This window comes from Conger conger, chromosome 13 (genome assembly GCF_963514075.1).
Source record: "Conger conger chromosome 13, fConCon1.1, whole genome shotgun sequence".
Lineage (NCBI taxonomy): Eukaryota > Metazoa > Chordata > Actinopteri > Anguilliformes > Congridae > Conger > Conger conger.
Genome location: NC_083772.1, coordinates 24,586,840 through 24,602,842, shown reverse-complemented (window position 1 = coordinate 24,602,842; position 16,003 = coordinate 24,586,840). Strand labels below are relative to the sequence as shown.

General features: G+C 40.8%; 2 protein-coding genes across 4 annotated transcripts in view; one reads left to right on the top strand and one right to left on the bottom strand.

The window, feature by feature from the left end:
* The first annotated feature begins 525 nt into the window (after nt 1-525).
* tyr (tyrosinase) lies at nt 526-13,992 on the top strand. 2 transcript variants are annotated; one of them, XM_061216231.1, is made up of 6 exons: nt 526-765; nt 6,660-7,445; nt 8,693-8,909; nt 9,431-9,578; nt 11,960-12,141; nt 12,644-13,992. In XM_061216231.1, exons 1-6 carry the CDS (start codon nt 718-720, stop codon nt 12,886-12,888), a joined length of 1,626 nt encoding a protein of 541 aa, XP_061072215.1. In that variant the 5' UTR covers nt 526-717; the 3' UTR covers nt 12,889-13,992. The 2 variants fall into 2 exon arrangements, with proteins under 2 accessions (XP_061072215.1, XP_061072216.1); XM_061216232.1 differs by lacking the exon at nt 526-765 and adding an exon at nt 2,853-2,981 and having other exon boundaries at nt 6,559-7,445.
* Nucleotides 13,936-16,003, bottom strand: part of LOC133107263 (NADPH oxidase 4) — a 24,934-nt gene continuing 22,866 nt past the window's right edge. For both annotated transcript variants that reach the window (XM_061216229.1, XM_061216230.1), the window contains exons 17-18: nt 15,002-15,102; nt 13,936-14,710 (exon numbers count right to left, since the gene is read on the bottom strand). In XM_061216229.1, the coding sequence (XP_061072213.1) occupies nt 14,593-14,710; nt 15,002-15,102 (219 nt within the window). In that variant the 3' untranslated portion in view covers nt 13,936-14,592. The remainder of the gene's footprint in view (nt 14,711-15,001; nt 15,103-16,003) is intronic.

Genomic DNA, 16,003 nt, shown 5'->3' with positions numbered 1-16,003 from the left:
GCAAGGCAATGCTACAAGGTTACTGCCTCCTGTACTGAAAACGCTTTGCTCCCTGTTGCAAGCACTAAATATTAAGAGTGCGACTTTCATTCTAATCTAAAACTCACGCGTAGGCTAATGTGAATGATCTCGTTTGATTGATTGGACTAATCTTCTCATAATTAAAAATATTTATTTTTCTGCTGGTTTGCTGGACAAGGCATTGGTTAGATATTGTACACGCGTATGGTACTTCACAGTATTTAAGTTGGTGGATAATACAATCCTTTACATAATAGCGACAGCGTTCTTGTTCCACCCCTCAAAAAAGTGTTATTCAAGAGTACCACCCTGTGGACACCTTAAAGGGGAAGTCAGTTCTAGAATCAAACTGTATACATCAATATGTAGGTATGTAGTTGGGGTAATTAGCCAGCATCATGCACCCTGCTCCTGCCAAATGACTGAAGCTAAGTGGGCGTAGGCTTGGTTAGTACTTGGATAGGAGCCCTCCTAGAAAAAGTTGCTGCTGGAAGTTGTGTTGGTGGACCAGAAGGGGGGTGATCTTCCCTCTGGTCAAATTACCCCCTGTGCAGTGATGGGGTAACTGTCTTTCTGTCCTGACTCATTTCCAATTCCCAACCTGGCTCTTTCAACCTGTCACCTAATTGACAGGTTCAGTTGGCAAAAACATTGTTCTCCAGCTCAGCTAGCGTGTGGTGAGTGTTCTGGTGCAAAATGGCGGTCATGCATTACCCATGTGGGTGCTACACATTGGTGGTTGCGGTGAGTGTCTGTCTCATCACTGTAAAGAGCTTTAAGTGTCTAGAAAAGCACTATATAAATTCAATTATCTATCTAGTTATTAATAAGAATGAAAATGTGTTTTATGTTTTTTTTTTATCTAGGCCTATTACATTTCAGTCTCCTTCTTCCTTCTTCTTTCTGTTAGTATTATTAATATTACTCCAGACAGTGCTAGTTTTTCATAAACATGTGAGCTGAGAATTAGAAGGTTCTATCAGCGTTCTGAGTAGTGTTGAGATATTTAACTTTTAGAGCATTCTTTCATACTTTCAAACAGTAAAATTTCACATATGTATTTAGTGCCCCATGAACAACATATTTATGACACCAACTCATTTTTGTCAAAAATGCCAGTTAGAACCTTCTAATTCTCAGCTCACAAACAATTAGTTGATCTAATATGAGGAGAAGGAAGGATGGTGAACATGTATGGAAGTTTGTGTAATGAAAAGCTTCTCTTTGAGCCAGTGGTCTTGGCTGTCAGGTGTCTGCTGATTCTCGCTGTAACTAGCACAGCACTTGATCTGGTATAGCAGCTGATTACACAACTCAGGTCTCCATGTTGGGTCAGAATGGGAAAAGCAAAAAGTAGCATCTCACCAGGACCAGGATTATCACTGCAGTAAAAATAATACATCTGTACAAAGCAGGGGTGTCCAATCTTATCCTAAAAGGGCTGCTATGGATGGTAGGTTTTTGTTTTAGCCCGTTCTAAGTAAGGTTTTGATTGAAGACCATGATTACTTAGTTAAATCATTATTTTTTAATTATTTGTCTATTTAACTTTTTGAGCAAGTTAAATGTTCTTTTGTTAGTGTGGGCATTTTCTATTGCTTCCAAGAAAACCTATCAGGCCTGTACAACGTTTAAAAAAAAAAAAAAACTTGGTAGGTCTCCAGGAACAGGTTGGGCAGCCCTGGGCTACATGAACCACCACAAAGACAGTCTGTAGAAAGCGCCAAACTCATTGTAATACATTAAGCCCTGCTACTTGATGGTGGAATAAATTGAACTGCATTCTAAGAGGCTACAGCACAGACCACGCCGTAGCCTACTTTGGCAATAGGTTGACTTACTGACTGGAGAGCCGCAGGGTGTGCCGGATTTTGTTGTTACTCAGCACTTAATTGATCAATTAAAGCAGTTAATTACAGTTTACTCACATCACCTTGTTTATTGGGTCTGAATTGGTTGCTGATATTAAGGCAAAAACAAAAGGCTACTTATTTTTATTGCCTAGATCAGAGGTCACCAACCCTGGTCCTGGAGAGCTACTGGGTCTGCTGGTTTTCACTGTTACTCTGCACTTAATTGATCAATTAGAGCAGATGATTACACAGCTAACTCACCTCACCTGGTTACCTGGTACTCAGCAGGGTGCTGATTTTAAGGTGAAAACAAAAACCAGCAGACCCAGTAGCTCTCCAGGACCAGGGTTGGTGACCTCTGGCCTAGATCATTTTCCAACATTCACATAAGCCTACTCTGCAGTGCAATGGTTCCTAAACTCGGGAGCTGGAGCTGTGTATGCTGGTTTTTCTTCCAACCCAAGCATGTTATGCCAGAAATAGCTTTGTAATGGCATGGAGAATAAAATTCCCAAGTTCATATTGTGCTTATCCAACCATCTAGCAAACAATGACATAGGAAGACGTAACACATAAAAGATAATTAGGTAGTTGACCAGTGCAGGTTTGCCTTGCTATCATTTGCTTTGCCTTTAAATTCTTTGCTAACGAAAACCAGGGGTACACCAGGACCGAGTTTGGGAACCACAACTGGAGCGTATCCGGTCGCATACATCATTTGCCATATAATACCTAAGCACTTCGCACTTTGATCAAGACTAGGCCTAATTAGGGGCAAATTTGGAACTGGAGAACACTGGAAAGACCGTCGATTACGAACTAATTTGCCTACCGTAGACTGCATTTGCACGAACTTATAAGGAACATAAATATAGGCATTTTTCATTTTTATAATTGCTATTATACGGCACACAACTAGGCAATTCTTACATACATAGGCTACGCCTACCATTGCGATGTTTATCGCGAATCTAGCACTCAGAAATGACCACTATCAAGATCCGACAATAACGATTAAGACACCTTTTACCGTGGCGATACAACATCCCACGTTTGGTCTCTTTCTCGTCATATGCCTTTTTGAAGGCCCCGTTGCGTGACTGTCAGGTAAATTGCTGTTTCGCGAATGGAATCAATACTGAGGCTGTTCGTGTTAACTAAATAATTACATTTCTATTCGACTGCAACCAGACACATTTCGGACCAATATGAGTAAATCTTAGCGAGTCGGATTACTTGTTTTTGGTCCCTCTGACAGCTGTACACGGGATTAGAGACCATTAAAAGAGCATGCAAGGCCTACACAAACCGAAGCTGTTTCTAGCGTCTCATAGCCAAGCAAAGCCTATCCCATAGAAAAACAGATTATTTACCTTTTCCTGAGATGAAGGCAAGACGACATCTGCGCATTATTGCGATCAATCAAAATCTATGTCGATACCATTTAAGAAACTATTGTTTTAGGAAAACAGCTATCCAAACAAAGATCCAGTCCAGCCTCAAGGCACATGAAGTCAAAAGCATTTTATATCCCAAACAGCTCATCCAGGAAGAATTCAATTAGCCTAAGTTTATGGCTTGAGGGAAATCAAGGTTTAACTTCATTACCGTTGAATCAAACTGTGTCCATCCTGTTTCAATGTTCATTCTGTGAAGTCTTTTTTGTATGCTTCCTGCTCAAAAAAGCATTGACCAGCATAAGTTCCAATATGGCTAATACTGGTGTACTGCTGTTGGTGCAGTTTCTGAAAATATGTGTGCTGGGAAATCAGCTTAGTCAAGTTGGTAATGCGATGATCATGCTGGTAGACCAATTTTATCATGCTAGACCTATTGGTTCCAGCACACTGGTCACTACCATAACCATCTTTGCTTATCTAAAAGCGGGGTGGTAAGGTAGCCTAGCTTTGCAAAGAAGAATGTGTAGGCTACATGTTCAATAGAGATAATAATAATTTACTAATCTCACATAAACCATGCCTCTAAATTGGTAATATGCATAACATTGGCGATGAAACATTCTCAATGTTTAAATAAGAACTAGAGGAGAAGCCAGACTGAATGGCAGAGAACCAAAAAGAGCTGTGTGATATCACCATGGCAACCACAAGCTGCCATTGTGTAGAAAATGTAGGTTAATGCCAATGTGTCAATGGCATGTGAAAGGCTTATTTTGCTTTTCTGTGCCAAGATAATAATACAGTTCTATTTTCAGTAAGTACGTTATGATACAACCATCCAACCTGCAGAATGAACATCAAACTATACTGCTCACGTTTTTCTGTGAAGATGCTTTAAAGATCACAGTGGGTTGTTTGTGTCCACAAAAGTCAGACTTTCCTTTTATTTCATAGTGCACAAAAATGTTAAACAAGATAAAATCATACAGATCTTTTACCATGGGTTCCATGAAATATAGCACCACTGAAATGCAGGTTCAGATCTGTTGACTGAGATTGTCATGAGGTGTGGATAACATCAGTGTCCTTCCCCTCAAACCACTGCACAACTAACAAGAAATCAGAAATAGTGTTAATTGATGATTAGTTAATCATATTACATTAAATCAATGATATAATATACACCATAGATCTGGTCCTCTATGTTTATTTTTTGTTTTCTGAATTAGTGTGTCAGCAGAAAGGAGCACATTCACGCCAGCCCCCTGAAGAGTTTGTGATCTGTAAACTCTCTGGTCATCAACTGTAGAGGTGTTCCAAATCCTAACAGTCCCTTTGTGATTACTGAGCACACCAGGGTTCTTTCTTCTTAATGATGCTCCAAACAGGTTATTCTGGTAAGCTTGTCGTTTGGCCTACACCATAGTTTTCGTGTTCCTCAGCCTCACAATCACTCCCTTGACTTTCATTGGCACAACTCTGGTCCTCAGGTTTACAGACGCCAACAGACCGCAAAGGCAATCAAAAGTTGATTAAGAATCTAAAATTGTGGAGTACAGAGCCAAATCAAATACGTCTGTCTGAAATATTATAGAGCGCTGTAGCTCTAATAGATTTTGCTTTTCCCTTTGTAGGATGCTTTTGCAAAATGTGTCTAGCAGACAGTGTAACAGACTATGACTAAGCCTATGACCAAGAGACAGGTACTCTGGGGTTGGAGGGGATCTTAAGTCCAGTGTCATTTACTGAGGATTTCCCCTTTTTTAATGAAGAGTGTGGTTGAGGAAAGGGCACTGTCTCGGTTCTGTGACCGTCCAAAGGGCGGGTTACAGTGCCACCTTCTGGTGATTAGTCTCATTCCACATGGAAATGGCCCTCTCGTGCACCGATCTCTGAAAAAGTGGCAGCCCTATTCCTCAGTTAAAAGGCTCAATGCGCGAACCATTAATCATGCTACTATGTCAATGTACCCCATTACGTTATAATCTAAATTTGAATGTAGGCAGTTTTGAAACCTGAACGATAACCTTTTTAATTGAAAATGAATAAGACAAGGACAACGCAATTAGGCCTATTTGGAATGCGACGCAGAATAAAACGGGGTTTCTCATGCTTGTCTTAGGCTAAAAACGTGTATTTCAGTTAGAAATTATATTAATTAATTATTACTTTTTTAAAAATGGTTTTGTATCATATTTATTTGGTTAAATATGAAGAGATAGCATCTTGCGAGGTTGATAGGCTATACGGGCGCTCGATCTTCAGCGAAGGAGACGGAGACCCTGCGGCTGTATTAATCGTATGATGTTCATTCCTCCTCTACCAGGGTTACTCAAAGGGGATTAGCTCAAACTCGTGCCCCGATAAAGGAACATGTGATGGGCTTATGATCCCGAGTTTGTGCGCAGCCAGAACCATAGGAGGCAACACATGCCCTTTCCCCAGCACATGATAAAAGGTCCCGAATCACACACAAACTTAAAAGGACCCATTCATTTTCGTACTACGAGTAGCCTGAACCGGCAAATTCCCACAAATGCCGTTTTAGAGGGTGTTTGTTATTTAGCCTACTCTGTGTAAGTAATAGCAGCGGCAGTGAACACCTTCAAAGCGCAGCTTGTATCTATTAACTGTATGAAAGTTGTTCTAAGTCAAGAGCTAAGTCGAGAGTGAAGTTGGTACAAAAAGTGCTTTACTAAATGTCTTCACACTTTAATGTAGCTTACTCGTTAAATTAAACACAGTTTTATATTTTTTAATTATACAGTACAGTAATGTTCTATTTGAGTCCTAATAACTACCCTTTACAATTAAATACATGTACAAATTAATTATGCATTACTGGCTATGGGTACATTTTTATGTTCCTACGAGCGTTTGTAGCCTACCTTTTAAGGCACTTTTTCGTACCCTTTTTCTGAGTGTGATAGTAAATTAAAACAATGTATATCAATCATTTCTACATTTTTATTATTATTCTTTCAATTACCCTAAAACGATAATTAATCTGACTTGGTAACACTATCGTAACACGTTGTTCTGAACGATATGCAATGGGCATATGTGATGCTATATAATCTGAGAGTGTTTTTCAAGTAGTATTAACCTGCACACAGATTTGAATATTTCCCACTTTCTGTTCATGCATAGCATTCCAAGGAGAGAGAGAGAAATGGCCTTGAGACAAATGAGAATGGATTGAAAATATTATCCTAACCATGTGATGGAACAGAGGGGGAGGGTGTATAAATTTGGAGCAAACTTTTCTTCTCCTTTCCTAACAGGAGTACCCCTTGATTGTTTGATGCCCAAACCGAGTTGATGTGGCCATTGTGCCTGGAAGATAGTCATGCTTCTCCTGTTCATCTTTAGCATTTTCTTTCAGTTTAGGCTTTCATCCCAACAGTTCCCCCGACCTTGTGCCACCGCAGAGGTCCTCCGAACCAAGGAGTGCTGTCCGTTGTGGGAAGGAGACGGATCAGTTTGCGGTGCCCGATCAGGCAGGGGGTTCTGCCAAGACATTGTCATCTCCGACCGCCCTAACGGACCGCAGTACCCCCACTCTGACATAGATGACAGGGAGAGGTGGCCTTTGGTGTTCTACAACCGCACCTGTCAATGCGCTGGGAACTTCATGGGATTCAATTGCGGAGAATGCAAGTTTGGCTTCTTTGGTGCTAACTGCGCGGAAAGGAGGGAATCGGTGAGAAGGAACATTTTTCAACTGTCGGTGACCGAGAGACAAAAGTTTATCTCTTACTTGAACCTGGCAAAGAACACAATTAGTGAAGACTACGTGATAGTGACCGGCACGTACGAAGAAATGAACAACGGGATAAATCCAATGTTTGCGGACATAAATGTCTATGACCTATTTGTTTGGATGCACTACTACGTATCCCGGGACGCCTTATTGGGTGGGGCAAACAATGTATGGACTGATATTGATTTTGCACATGAATCGGCGGCCTTCTTGCCATGGCACCGAGTGTACCTGCTGCATTGGGAGCACGAGATCCGGAAGCTAACTGGCGACTTCAACTTTACCATCCCCTACTGGGACTGGCGAGACGCGCAGGACTGCCAAGTGTGTACTGACGAGTTGATGGGAGCACGCAGTCCACTGAACCAAAACCTAATCAGCCCTGGTTCTGTCTTCTCCTCGTGGAAGGTGATTGTATTTAATTTATTTACTTACTTACTTTTTCAACGTTAACCTGTTGGCCTTGATTGTATGTCGCTTATGGGGTTTCGAGCTCTAAGCTCTATAGCCAGGTTTGAGCTACATCTTTAGTGGGACACTGCTGACATCACTTGCAGAAATTACACTAGATAGATGGATGTTTCAGGATAAAGCAAGATAGCTAATACGCGTCAGAGAAATAGACGCAAAAATATACTGATAAATAAGTGCATTTGAAAATATAGCCAATATATTAGCTAGGCCTATATGAAGAACCATGAGAACATTAATTTATGCACCTGAGATGTTGATATAGGCATATGCCTTGTTAGATCATTATTTAGCCCACATAAGTGAACTATAGGCTATTCAGGGGCATTCCCGAGTTGTGCTTCAGCAAACCGTTGGCAGATTAATAATTTAACGAAAGGTGCACTTCACCAAAACCCACTGAATTGTATCTTTCATATTTCTTATTCAGCATACGTTTGCGATAGGTTTTCACATGGGTTCAAGTTCACTATCCTTTACCTGCAAATGCTTATGCAAACATTGGATGTGCCTGCAGCTGATTCGTTATTGATCAACAGCGTTCAGCTCTGCTGCTTCGATAATAACCGCTAGGCTATTGTTAGATAATCACTCCGAGTTGTATTTCTCATTAAAATAAATTGTGTTGTGTATTGGGTGCGTATTATACTTAGTTGTTGAAGAAAATTGCACTGGATGGATATATCCTGTGCGTATGGTCATGCTGTGTTGATAACATAGCCCCTTATGGATATTTGAGCAAGTAGGCCTACATTAAGTCAATTTTATCACTATTTTTCAGGACGGAATTTAAGCATTCATATTGCTATTTCTTTATTTGTCTATTTATTCAAAGATAGACCTATACAGTAGCCTAATTAGGCTACACGTTAAGTCAATTTAAATATAACTCACTGAACGTCATGTGTGCACTATGGCAGTATACAGACCTAATCACGTGATGCGAAATTACTTAAATTACACAGTGAAATGCCCATTGGACGTTTGAACATAAAGGAAATATGTAGGCTATATGTTAACGTTTTCATTCTAACCCATTTTACTCAACCAATAAGTTGAATTATATTTAGCACGTGCGTGCTCACGATCAGTTGCGCTTCAACTTCTCTAAGTTAATGGCGAGGAATGGAAACTTAGCACGCTATCAGAGCACCATCGTACTGTAAATATAAACTGTTCTTTAGGTGGTCTGCACCCAGCCGGATGAATACAACAGCAGGGCCGCGTTGTGCAATGGCACAGGGGAAGGACCCCTGTTGCGTAATCCTGGGAACCATGATCGGGCCCGGGTGAACCGACTGCCCACCTCCGCTGACGTTGAGTTCGTGGTTAGTCTCCCTGAATACGAGACTGAACCCCTGGACAGGACGGCTAATATGAGCTTCAGAAACGTCCTGGAAGGTCGGCCATATTTCTTCATGCATATCCATAATAGTGATTATTTATGTCTTGTCATAGTTTGGTTTATTAAAACGATAAAGAAAAATATATACATGGAATTATGCTCAAACCAGTAGTTAGTTGGAAATTCCAGATTTAGAACTAGTAACGAATAAGACATCAATCAACAGAAAACCATGAAGGGTTTTGTAATGAAGAAAGATATCTTCTGTCTGTATACTGGCTCTCCAGTCTGGGATCGTAAATGCAGAGTGATGATTCTATTTTAATTACCTCTGAGAATAGAAAAACAGACTACATATGCATGGTTTCGTGTTTATCTCTGTAAGAAAATTTTGTTTTTTAAAATTGTTGCTCTTTAAGTCCACTTACACCTCCACGAGCAATGGAGAACTATGGGGTATTGAATTGTCTATAAATACAAAGGTGTTCAATAAACAGCACAAAATAAAGATATTAAACTGCACAGCTGGAATCCATCCAGACCCTGCAGGCTGAGTTTGTGCTATGTCTGTATGCAGGATTTGCCAGCCCAGAGACCGGCATGGCTGTCCGTGGGCAGAGTACCATGCACAACTCTCTCCACGTCTTCATGAACGGCTCCATGTCCTCTGTCCAGGGCTCTGCTAATGATCCAATATTCATCCTCCATCATGCCTTCATCGACAGGTAGGCAAAGTGAGGACACTCGCCTTCATTTTGGAAGTTTGGAACAAAAATGTAAAGGGCAAGGACCGTCTGTTCCAGAATAGTTGCACTATCACGTATTTGTCGTGAAGTGACAAATAATAAATAAGCAATTAAGTGGAAATTGACAGACATTTTGAGTAGAGGGAGTATTGGCATAACATCCGAAAATACAAGTAGTTTTCTAAAAAAACCCACTCTTTATGGCTGCCCATTGTGTTGACCAACAGGTGGCAGTAGTCTTTGCCTCTCATTGAATATCGAAGTACGAAGCTAGGACAGAGAAGAAGAAACAATAATATTAACATAATAATTAATTACAACTGTTTATGAAAATGTATATAATTAATGTAGTTATGAGTAATAGTTCTCACTTCAACAAATATATACACCTCTTTATTTGGCTATTGATTAACTAGGATGTAAGAGAATTTGTGAAATAATTCATTATATTAAAACCACAACAAAATAAATTAAAGCATAATTTAGTGTCACCTTGATTTTTTTAGTATTTAGTGTTTTTGAGTGTGGTATTGATTAAATGGTGGCTTAGAGAATAATAACAGACAGAACATAATTACACTCCCCACTGGCTAAATTAACGTATTTACAAGTAAACCATTCTCACTTCACTGAGTGTGCTGCCTCTTTACTGGGATCTTGAAGCATGAGGATGTAAGTGAATTTCTGTGGATTTGTACGTGCCTAGAATACCAATTCTGAAGCTGTCATTTCAAAGCCTTTTGCGAGGCACACAGCGTAATCCTACTGTAGCCTACTGGAGAAGAGTCTGGGTATATATCATACTATACATGTAAGTGTACAATATTAGTAACAATGACAGTACCATTGCCTGATGATCATCTTGAGGAATTTTTCAAATCTCACCTTTTTGCCAGAACTTGACCCAATGAATGACCATTCTCAGGTCTTGTATTATTTGTTTGGTGAGGTCAAGCCATCGTAGAAAGTTGTATGTACATGCACCCACATGCACACACATACACACACAGACACATAGAGAGTGCACCACTAACTCAGGGTCAGACAACAGATCATAGACCACTATCTGGCCTCTGGCAGAAGAATGATTGTCAAACGCCCCACTGACTGACAGGCAGCAGGAAGTGGACGTAGGAACCATTAATTACAGCCAGACACAGAGGTGATACAGTAGTGATACATTCCTGCTTCCCGCCTTTGATGGCAAAGGACATAGAGGATATTTACAAGTCTGTCTTACATGATGCTCTGCCACTAACCCTATCAGTTCCTTTTTTGTATCTGTAGGTACTTAAACTTTTCACAACAGCATGAGAACGGTGACATTTTACATGAATCCCTTTGGGAAATATATCAAGTATCTAGGACAGGTATCAGCTATGTATTTATCAATATGGTGTTCAGGCTCACACAGTATTAAAAATCATCCAGCCTCCACCATACAGCAATTCTCAATCTTTTTTTTTCTCCTTTTGCTAAGTTGGGGAAATTGCATGTATGAAATGCAATATGTTCACTCAACAGTATCCTGAATATACTTGAGGATACACACAATCATTTTAATATGGAGAAAAAGCTATCCAACAACCCATGCCACCTTGTAAAAACACCAAACCCCCACAAGCACAACGCATGCCTGCTTGGGCACTCACAACCATTCAGTGTCACCCCCACATCAAAGCCCTCTCAGTCGCCAAGCCGTTTATGCTCAGAGAGCGTAGCCCTGCTAAAGCCCTCAGATCTTCCCAGCACACTTCTAAAACACCAGAGTCCTCCAGGTTCCTCTGAAGATCACAGCCTAATGCCTTTGACCTTGACAGTAGACTGTGAGTAATTCTAGGGAAAGGTTTCCTCAGCTGGAGCACGTGCATCCACACATCCATAGAGAGTTCCCACAACCATCCCCCCCCCTTACCCACATCCCCCATGACATGCTTTGAGGTATACTACACATCCTCTAAATAAGCTGCGGTTATTTACTTTGCACATTTGGAGATTTGAGATTTCCTTTGAGAGGCGGAAGAAATAGACATCAGAAATTAACCTTTCAGCGGTTAATTTGCTCAGCTACAAATAAATTATATTGAAGGGGATAATGCTTTTCTCAAGAGTTTTTATTGTGGTCCTCTAAAGTACAACAGCAAATGTCAAAGCAATTGTGCAGTTTTAACATTCCACCAATCAGGATGTCATCAGTCCAAGGGAATACAAATTAGCTGTCCTTTATATACACATCAGTAGACAGGTGTCATTATTTTATCTACAGAAGTGAAAAACATGTTTGGGGTAAATATTCTACTCCCAGATTAGTAATAGTCATGGAAGTCATGGTCTTTCTCACCATTGTTAATCCCCCCCAGCATCTTTGAACAGTGGCTGCGTAGGCACCAGCCTCCCCGGACCCTTTACCCAGCAGAAAACGCTCCCATCGGGCACAATGATGGCTACTACATGGTCCCCTTCATCCCCCTCTACAGAAATGGGGACTACTTCCTCTCCACCAAGGCACTGGGCTATGAGTATGCCTACCTATTAGACCCTGGTAAGCCTGCAGATTATTTCACTATGCCTGCTTGTATTCACATCTTATGTCCTAGATCTACTGCATGTTCATTATCATACTGAGAGTGCATTGAATCAATTAGAAGTATAAATCTACATTGTTGACAAAAGCTAATCAATTATAATATTTATATTTTCAGTGGGTTTTATGACATTGTATTAGTAATTCAAATTATTTCATAACATCTCCCCTTTTAACAAGTTCAATGCAGAAATCTCATTAAGTAGTTGTTCAATTACTTCGTCCTGGCCTCATTGCGCAAGTAATACTTGTGTATATTGCCAGTTTGTGCAAGTGTACAAATGAAAACCATCCTTTTGTTTGTATAAACAAAAACTCATATCTGTGGCTAGGAATCAAAAGCCCATTTCCATTAATGCCCCATTAAATCCCATTCAAAACCTAATGAACACTGCAGAACCAAGTTTGTATTGACTCTAGTGCAGGGAGACTTGTGGCTGACCCTCTACCCTGTATGCAGGCCAGCGGTTTGTCCAGGAGTTCCTCAACCCGTATCTGGAGCAGGCCAGGGCCATCTGGCAGTGGCTGCTGGGGGCGGGGGTCTTGGGGGCGCTGGTGGCTGGCATCGTGGCAGCGGCCGTGGCCCTCGCCTGCAGGAAGCGGCGGCAGCGGAAGAAGAAAAGCGTGTCGGCGTACGGGGAGAGACAGCCCCTGCTCAACAGCAGCGAAGAGGAGGGCTCCACCTCCTACCAGACCACACTGTGAGGACACGGCAGACAGGGGGCGCTGTGGTCTGCACCATCATCAGAGCAGACAGGGGGCGCTGTGGTCTGCAGTATCATCAGAGCAGACAGGGGGCGCTGTGGTCTGCAGTATCATCAGAGCAGACAGGGGGCGCTGTGGTCTGCAGTATCGTCAGCAGGGGCTGTGGGACCCACACACTCGCCAGTTGGCAAAGACCTTTGATGAGAAAAAGATGCTCCAGAGGGAGACTCAACTCCTGATATAAGGAAAGGAAATGTCTCAAATGAGTTTTCTGGAAACCAGAAGTACGTCTGATGGGGCATTAAATGAATTCCCATGAATTAAAATTAAGTATAAATGAGAACATTAATTTTGTAATAAGTACCCTCGATATATAAGCGGAGCACAAACCACATAATACACTAATGTACGAAGCGGGATTTTAATGAGATTAAAGCATGAGAAAGATTTACATTTCTAGAACTGCAGGAACATCAACCAATGGTTCTAATGTAGTTTAGTCATCAGTACTTGGTGTTGACTTATACGTCAGGGCTGATATGTTCCAAAGAGAAATAGCAGGAATAGCATCAAGTATATATATATTTTCAGTTTGTGAACACTCCAAACATGCAATGTTTCTACATTGACCCCATTTGAAGCACCCACTTGAATACACTGGAAGGGCCCATAATTTGGTATAGGGGGAGTTAAACATCTTGTTGACATGGAGTGTCTTTGCCTTATACTCGGAGAACAACATCCACTCAAAACCTGTGTGTGGGTTGCATGTGTGTATGCACATGTTTGTGTACATATGTGAGGCATATGTTCCTGGGAACCTGGCCTGGTGTAAAAACCTATTGTGGAAAAGGTATTCTTGCAGCTGAGATGGTGACAAAGTACTGTTTACAATAGATGAGGTGCTCTGTAGATTAAACAACATTGTACCTAGCTCATTAAATTTGCCTTAATTAACATCTTATGGTCTGTAATCTCTACTGACGGTTCTTGTTATGGAAAACAATATCAAATATGCACATGTTAATCAGTCGTTCTTGCAGTAGGAATATGCATTTATTCATGATTGTGCCTTGCTTTTAATAAAACATTCAAACACAAAAATATTTCATTTGGAAAAATATACACATATTTTACAATTGCCAAATGAAGAGAAAATAATGAAATAATGGTTTGGTAAAAAGCTGTTTTTATGTCAAGACTGTGTCCTGTTTTTACATCAGATGTTCAATTGCATAAAACAGTAATAAAAATCTGAATATTTGATACAATTACAAAACATCTACAGTGAGAATAAAAACAAAGGATAAAAATTTGGAACTATAAATTAACAAGAAAAGCTGAGCACGAAAAAGTACAATAGCACCAGAAGGGAGATTTCATTTACATTTCATTGCATTTTTCTCACAAATAAAAACAATTATGAAAAATCCTGGGATACGTACAAATTCCAATTGCACTTCAAGTTTTTGAAACTTTTTAAAAAGGCAGTGCTCTTTAGGCTTCAAAAAATAATGCCCTATTGTCCACACTTTAAAAAAGTAGAGGCTTTGGATTCAAATACGCTGTAACAGTTATACCTTTTGTTCAAAACCTGTGTCTTTCTTCACCATCATTTAAAATTAACACTTAACGTCCCTCCACTGATGAACAAATCAGTTTCTCTGCCATTGCACTTCTGTGTAAATACTGCTCTGCTAAGTCTCAGCTGAATGATTCCTTGTTATATTCGAACGTCGCCCCAGAGTGCCTGGTGTTGCAGAGTTTGTGCAGAGTTTGTGATATTCCTTTCGGCCCACAGCAGAAGACACCAACACGTTTGCTGAAAGAAAATATGCACTTTAACCTAACAATTATCACTCATTTGGGTCCAGTGGAGATTTGCCTGCCAATAGTGACTATTTCTTGTCAGGGTTTTAGCACTGGGCAATTTGCAATTAGCAGCAGGATGTAAGTGGTGATCCAAGGGGAATCTCCACATCCCAGAGCACTCAAATGGCAGGTCAGAATGAGGCACTTCCATAACCCTCATTAGATTTATGAAGCCACGCCTTTGGTTGAATACTGAATACTATGCACAAACCGGGGATCAGGATTTGAATGCTACACTCACTGCTTATTGGCCTTCCCAATCTCTTCAAAGAGCAGCTTCCATTGAGGACGTCCAATCAGAAGTCTGGAATTAAGGGCCCGGAACCGCTCCCCTGATATATTCTGGAAACATAAAATACTGAGCTCAGCACAAAGCAAGGATCAAATGACAGCCCATAGGCCATGAATCACCGATTTTTCTAAAGAAGTGTGTCTAAATCAATACCAGGGATGAACAGCATTATCCAGAAAGAAGGCATTTTGATACCATCATGAGCAAAATGTGATTTACTTCAACATCCAGCAGTTAAGATTGATAGATTGATTCACACTGCAATCAATTCATATTTCTCCAATTAAAAGGTTTCAGAAATTACCCATCTTACTTTATCTTGCACTGCACAATACAAAAATGAGAGAACTGTTCAATATGCTCATTCTGTGGGCGAAGGCAGAAATGACACAATGAGGCCTTTATATAGAAATAAACGCTGGATGTTTTGCTGATTCAGTACATATTCTAGCAACATTCTCTTTCTGATAATGCAGATTTCAATACTGGGTGGATTTGACAATTATTATTGACAAAGACCACCACTACTACAGGAAAAAATTGCCAAGCGAAGCTGAATGGCCTCCCAACACCCCACTCTCAAATTGCCTTGCTTCTTTGTGTTCAAATTTTTATATAAAGTGTGTTTGCTCTCTTACTACTCCAGTGCAGTGAGCACTCTTACCTGCAGCGTGTCTGCTTGTGTCACACTGGCTCTCTAACCACTGCAGTGCAGTGAGCACTCTTACCTGCAGCTTGTCTGCTTGTGCCACACAGCAGGCTGGCTCTAACCACTGCAGTGTAGTGAGCACTCTTACCTGCAGCTTGTCTGCTTGTGTCACACTGGCTCTCTAGCCACTGCAGTGCAGTGAGCACTCTTACCTGCAGCTTGTCTGCTTGTGCCACCCAGCAGGCTGGCTCTAACCACTGCAGTGCAGTGAGCACTCTTACCTGCAGCTTGTCTGCTTGTGC